The 7,077-nt window shown below is 38.4% G+C and overlaps 1 protein-coding gene across 1 annotated transcript; it reads right to left on the bottom strand.

The window, feature by feature from the left end:
- Positions 1-3,068: 3,068 nt before the first annotated feature.
- BDR25DRAFT_44265 (uncharacterized protein) lies at positions 3,069-3,828 on the bottom strand. Its single transcript, XM_033698578.1, has one exon. It carries the CDS (start codon positions 3,710-3,712, stop codon positions 3,326-3,328), a length of 387 nt encoding a protein of 128 aa, XP_033554046.1. The 5' UTR covers positions 3,713-3,828; the 3' UTR covers positions 3,069-3,325.
- Positions 3,829-7,077: the final 3,249 nt, after the last annotated feature.

Below are 7,077 nucleotides of genomic sequence, written 5' to 3'. Positions count from 1 at the left end.
GGGTCCGAATGCGGTGGGAATCCACTCAGAGGCATATGGGAGTGCATGGGGACTCAGAACCTAGGAATGCTATTAACACCTACAGGCCTTGTACAAAAGGATATTAGAAAACTACTAAGCTAGCTACAGGGGCAAGGTGCAACTAAATACATAAGGGAATAGAGGTAACAGCAGAGGTTAGGGCTAGGTTAGGGTTAGGGCTGATACAGGAGCCTTCTAGGCTATCTAAGATAGAACAATTTATAAGGATTATTACACTACCCCCCCCCTCTGTAGACTAATAGTCCCTATTAGTAGTAATTATAGTATAAAGTATTACTATTATGTCCTCTACCTTCTTAAACTAAAACTAGTCTAATTTAGCTAGGTGTTCTTACTAAGTATTCCTTCGCACTGCTAGCAGAGTCCTCTAAACTAAACGCTATGCGTACGCGCCTACTCTAATAGTAATCTATAGATGTCTAGCCTGTTAATAATTAAGACCTTTGTTTATTAGTATCTATGCAGGTTATTAATCTTAGGCGTGCGTTTAGTAAGGTAACATTTAGGTATTATTAAAAGTGCCTTAAAGGTCTTTTGCTATTAGAGTAGTAGGGGTAATTTAAGGCATTATTAGAGGTAATTTAGTGGTTACCTAGCAGTGTTTTAGTAGATTAGCTGCTTAAGCTATGCTTGTAACGATTCTCATGAATCGTTCCATCTCGGGTCGCCCGGAACCTATCCGAAGGGTCCCCGTATCGGCTCCGACCCTGACTCGATTCTCATGAATCGTATCCATCTCGGGTCGCCCGGAACCTATCCGAAGGGTCCCCGTATTGGCCCCGACTCTGCCCTGCCCCCTGCTGTACCCCTATTCCCCCATGTATTTAGTCGCACCTCGCCCCTGTAGCTAGCTTAGTAGTTTTCTGATATCCTTTTGTACAAGGCCTATAGGTGTTAATGGCATTCCCAGGTTTAGAGTCCCCACGCACTCCCATATGCCTCTGAGTGGATTCCCACCGCATTCGGACCCATTGTCTTGCCTGTGCCGTTACAATGCTTATAATTAAGCATAGATATACTACTAAAGGTTAACTCTAAATTAGGTGGGTCTAGCTTTAGGTCCTGTAGACGCAGGTTTAGCTGTTAACAAAGTAGTAGTTAGTAGTTAAAAGTTAGTAGTTAAAAGTTAGTAGTTAAAAGTTAAGCATTAGCAGTTATCTCTAATCTTAATAAGTTATTAGTAGTCTTTAAGTTTCTACCTTAGCGCATTTTTTATAACTTTTCTAAAGGCAATCTTAATTACAGGGGATAAGAAGTTCTAAACCTAAAGGCTTTAGTTAACTAAAGGTTAATAGGATCTAGTCTATAGACTAAATAGTTTAATATAATAGTGTGTAAGTATTATAACCTAAACTAAATTAAATATGTCTTAGAGCTTAGACATAGTTAAATAAATAATTAGTGTAATATTATTAATGTAACGACCGGCTATCCAGGTGTTTCCTAGGCTGTCATAGACTGGCCTAGACTGCACTAGGCAGTCCCGGACGACTCCCGAACCGTGCCGTCAACCCCGCACTTCCCAGACAATGCCTACCTCGCCTAAAAAGCCAGGCATCCTAGACAGGTAATACTTTGAACTGGACCTACAGCATACTAGATCTGTCGCTACCAGCGCTGCCGTGCCTGGCTCTCTAGAGAAGTATATAGCCAGTTGTAGAAGCCCTCTTTAGATAGCAGAGGATCGCCTTAGAAATTAGGCAGGTACTAATCGTACTCCTATGTCACAGTCACGCCCTTGTTGGTTAATACACCTCTTGATTGCGAAGTGTATACCCTGTTTTTTACAATAAATAAGGCTGTTACTAGCAAAAGTAAGTTTTCTAATATAATGTAACAGCACAGGCAAGACAATAGGTCTAAATGCAGTAGGAATCCACTTAGAGGCATATAAGAGTGCATAGGGACTTAGAACTTAGGAATGCTATTAACACCTATAGGCCTTGTATAAAAGGATATTAGAAAACTACTAAGCTAGCTACAGGGGCAAGGTGCTAAATACATGAGGGAATAGGGGTAACAGCAGGGGTCAGGGCCAGGTTGGGGTCGGGGCCGATACAGGGGCCTTCCGGGCCATCCGAGATGGAACGATTCATGAGGATCGTTACAACAGCTTTACTAGTAGATACTGCTGCCTTCTTCTCTACTTAAGCTAACTAAGTTACTAAGCTACTTAAGCTAGCTTCTTTCTTAGCTTAAGCTAGCTTCTTTCTTAGCTTAACTTAGCTTATTAATTACTATAAGGCAGCTTAACTTAAGAGAATAATTAAGCTTTAAGCTAGTTAAGTTAAGCGCTTGATCTGGCTCGCTTGTTAGAAAGTATGCGTGCACAATGCGTGAATTTCCTTATAACACTGTAGCAATCGCTTAATAATGGTTAGTAGAACTTGAAGTTGTAAAAGACACCACTTCTTACTACTAGTCTGGCGGGAGGACTTAATTGCAGTCTGTATGGGCGTAAGCTTGTCGCTATTGTCATTAAGAATTAACTTATATCTAGATGTGCAGAAGGAGGGGGAGGGGCAGAGGAGGGTTTTTATTACCCTGCCTAGTAGCTGCTGAGCTACAAGTTTCTCATACCCCAGAGCATTCCGACTCTTCGGTACGTTAGTGTACAAACGAGCCTGAAAACACGAAGCAGGTCATAGGGGCGGTAATGGCTGAGGTAAATCAGAAGGCTCACTCCTTATGCTGGGAAATGCTGATGATGAGGAGTATGGCAGGTCAGATTCGGATGAGGTACACTATTCAGGCGGATCGAACGGAGCACATGCGCCAATCTCTTTCTGTGGTGTCCGGGTTAGTATGCCATGTCTCCGCGACTGTCAGATATTTCTCCTCCGCGGCGCGATTCTTCTCGAAGGCCAGGGACTGTTAATATAAACTAGCTACTCATACGTAGTCAAAGACGAGGAGTGGATAGGCATATGTGGAAGCAACACCACTATCGTCATCATGGAAGAGGGAGAACAGAGAGGCGCATGTCGGAAACACACACAAGAAGCGCGGGAGACGTTTTCTGCCGAGAAGGCCAAATCCAAGTGTATAGTTATGTGACAGAGCCTGGTGGCGCTGGTCTTGCGTAAGGATTTTCAGCGCTACAGGTAGTCTATCGCAGGGCTTGTCACCTTTGTCTGTACGCTTGCAACAGCTCTCCGAAATGGCTGAACTGCTCTACACATGTGTGCAGTCTTCACCGCACCTTTTGGAACTGGCACATAGGCTCCGTCTAGTAATGGTATAGCTTCCTTGTCACCTGTGCATTGAAGCATTGTGAACGAAGCTACGCGACATCCGTTCCTTCCGCTTGGTGGCATCGTAACGCTTTGTGCATTTCCATTTCCTCTAATGTGCCCCTGCCCGTTATCACCTTGCCGGTGTCATCCTTAGAGCTGTAGTCACAGACTTGCTCCTCAGGATCCTCTCGGGAACGAAAATCTGGAGGCGCCCGAGGTGGCAGATATGGATCGGTGGTGTAACGCCACTCTATCTCGATCGCACGGCGTGCGGCAGGTGTTGTGGCAGTGGGCCCATGTGCCTTTCGCTCCTGCAAATGGGTGAGGAAGTTGCTTCGCAGCTGCCAGGGCTTGCCGTAGTCAGGACATGAGGAAAGCTTGCATGAGTAGGCCCATGTGTCCCAGAGGGAGCTCAGCATCATCAACCTCGTCATCGAGCTCCGAAGGAGTAAGAAAGTTTAGGTTCGAGGTGTTCATAGTAACTTATGTCTGGATTTCGCGCGTCGTGCAAGACACTCTACGACGGCGGAGGTGATGCTCTTCGCTGCTGTGCTGCGTGTCAACGCGGCTGAGGGCTGGTCAGCCAGCCGAGGGAGCCAGCAAGGGTCTTGGCGTCCGCCAACCCAGCCACAGACAGCCACAGGTATACGTGGGGGCTCTGACAGGGCCAGGACGGTTTACAGTCAACTCTGGATGGCGCGATGCGCGATATAACAATAATTTAATATAGCAATATTGTTTTAGCTCCTAAATTAATTTGCCACTAGAAATTTGCAATTTATAATACTTACTATATTAACGTACTTTACAGGCGAGTTGCTTACACACCTAAGTTACTTACTTTTACTAAGACCCTACTACACTACTTTTTTTACACTAATGCATTCCTAATAATACTACTTAAACATGTTAAAAAATGTTAGATATAGCTTACACTCTAGGCTTTTAAATAAAACATAATACTTTTTAAGTAACATGCTGTAGCTATCTATAATGTACTTAACAGGCAAGTTGCTTACACACTTAAGTTGCTTACTTTTACTAAGACCCTACTAAACTACTTTTCTTATACTAATGCATTCTTTATAACACTACTTAAATGTGCTAAAAAAATGTTAGATATAGCTTATACTTTAAGCTTTTAAATAAAACATAAAACTTTTAAAAAAATATACTATAGCTATATATAAAGTTTTATAAAAAATAATAAATAACTATAGCACTAAATAACTTTTATAAGCTAATTTTATAGCTAAATTATAAAAGCTAAGTAATAAAAAAAAGTAGGTAATTATTAAGACTATACTTAAGCTATATATATAAAATTTTTTCTTTTAGATAGTATTTATAGCTAATATAGCTAATTCTTTATACACTAAGTATAATCTAGGCTATATTTATATACACTAGCTTAGTATGTTTATAAAGTGTTATTTAAAGCTTAAAGTAAAGTTTTAAGCATAAGTATAGTTAAAAAATATTTAGCTAATTATAAACTTTATTTTACTAAAGTTATATATATTATTATTCTAAATACTATACTTAGCTTTAATATTCTTTATAAAGCTAAACTTACTTTAAATTACTTTAAAACTTTTATAAAAAGCTTTTTTATAGTTATATTTATACTTAAATGTTACTTTAAGCTTTAAATAACACTTTATAAATATACTAAGCTAGTTTATATAAACATAGCCTAGATTACACTTAGCATATAAAAAATTAGCTATATTAGCTATAAATGCTATCTAAAAGGAAATTTCTTACGCATATAGCTTAAGTATAGTCTTAATAATTACCTACTTTTTTTTATTACTTAGCCTTTATAATTTAGCTATAAAATTAGCTTATAAAGGTTATTTAGTGCTATAGTTATTTATTATTTTTTTATAAAACTTTATATATAGCTATAGTATATTTTTTTAAAAGTTTTATGTTTTATTTAAAAGCTTAAAGTGTAAGCTATATCTAACATTCTTTTAGCATATTTAAGTAGTGTTATAGAGAATGCATTAGTGTAAAAAGAGTAGTTTAGTAAGGTCTTAGTAAAAGTAAGCAACTTAAGTGTGTAAGCAACTTGCCTGTTAAGTATGTTAAAGTCTTTTAAAAAATAATAAGTAACTAACATACTAAATAACCTTTCTAAGCTAATTATATAGCTAACTTATAAAAGCTAAATAATAATAAAAAGTAGGTAATTATTTAGCACATACTTAAGCTAGATATGTAAGAATTTCCCTCTTAGCTAGTAGCTGTGGCTAATATAGCTAATTTTTTACACGCTAAGCATAATATAAGCTATATTAGCATAAACTAGCTTAATATGTTTATTAAGTGTTACTTAAAGCTTAAAGTAAAGTTTAAGCGCAAGTATAACTATAAAAAAGCTTTTTATAAAAATTTTATAGTAATTTAAAGCTAGTTTATGTAAAGATAGGATGGTAAGTAGCACGGATAGCACTGAGAGCAAGCTTTTGGAGAAAGATAGGAGTGTATTGTAAGAGAGACGAATCGCTGCCAAGCTTCGCTTGTCAGGATTCATGCTTATATACGAAGCACAGGTCATACAACCTCCAAACAGGTCAGGTGAGGCCATACTAGCCCGTTCTAGGACATCCGGCCTTACAGTTTAACTTTATAAAGAATATTAAAGCTAAGTATAGTATCTAGAATAATAACATGTAACGTACTGTTACAATCCTTACTCTGATGAAATGGTATTTTCAGAGTACGACGGCCTATAAGGGAATGTTAACAAGGAGAGTAGGACTTAGCTTAATTAGGTGTACAGTCTGTTAAGCAGAGTGTAGGGTATTGCAGAATAAAAGATAGGCAGGCTTGTGGTTTAACCTAGCAGCTGTATAGGAGCTGGTAAACCTAATCTGTAGGGATAGGAGTGGAGGTATATATAGTGCAAGATATATAAGGCAGCTGTGCTTAAGAGAGTCACAGCTTCTTAGTTTAAAAGAGGATATAGGGGGGTAGTTCTAATAATAAACTAAACAGTAATTACAACCTCTTAAACATAGTTGTGATTAGATCTATATACATAGGGTTTACATGCATTTGCGTGCAATGCATGCGTTGCATGCACTGCCTGCATCTGCCTGCAATGCCTGTATTGCCTGCAATGCTTAAGTCCCTATTAGACAGTGCATTCTGCAAGGCTTTTATCTAAAAGCTAGAGCTATTCCTTATCTGTCTTGTCACATAATTCGCACAGCGCAGGGCTAAGCGTCTTCTATCTAACGTTGTTTAGGCTGTGGGGAACAGCTAATTAGGTTATTATAGTCTAACTATTAGCTATAACACACAGGCTTTTTTTCTAGTTAGCGTCCTTACTGTTATGTTTTTTTTGTTATAAGCATTAGATTTTCTTTTTAGCTAGTGCGTTTTCTTTTTTAAAGGCTAGTCTTATGTCTATCTGTTTTAACTATGCCTTGTTAGGTTTCTTATACTTCTGCTGTTGCTTGTCGCCTTTGTACAGTTACTTGTCTTAATCCTTATTGTTGTACAAAAATGCGTCCTTGTAGTTCTTACTAGTTGCATAGTTTGTCTTGTGTAATGTCCTTATTATTAGACAAATGCGTAGAGTGTGTAAGAAAGGGTAGTTATTGCAACACTTTTATTTCTAACACAGCCTAGAATTGCTTAGAGCGTGCAGAGAAGAAGTTGCGTAGGGAACTAGAGACAGCAGAGAAGAAGGAGATAAAAGAAAAAGAAAGAGAGATGTAGAAGTAAACTAAGTTCTTAAGGCGTCTTTAGTCTTTTATAGCTTAGCAGGAACAAGTTTAGAAAT

Source organism: Lindgomyces ingoldianus (assembly GCF_010093535.1).
Source record: "Lindgomyces ingoldianus strain ATCC 200398 unplaced genomic scaffold BDR25scaffold_2, whole genome shotgun sequence".
In the NCBI taxonomy this organism is placed as follows: Eukaryota; Fungi; Ascomycota; class Dothideomycetes; order Pleosporales; family Lindgomycetaceae; genus Lindgomyces; species Lindgomyces ingoldianus.
The sequence above is the reverse complement of the archived record's forward strand: the minus strand, read 5'-3'. Positions and strand labels throughout refer to the sequence as shown.

What these genes read in the sequence shown, in the direction of transcription:
- BDR25DRAFT_44265 (XM_033698578.1), bottom strand. Translation starts at nt 3,712, where the DNA reads ATGACGAGGTTGATGATGCTGAGCTCCCTCTGGGACACATGGGCCTAC.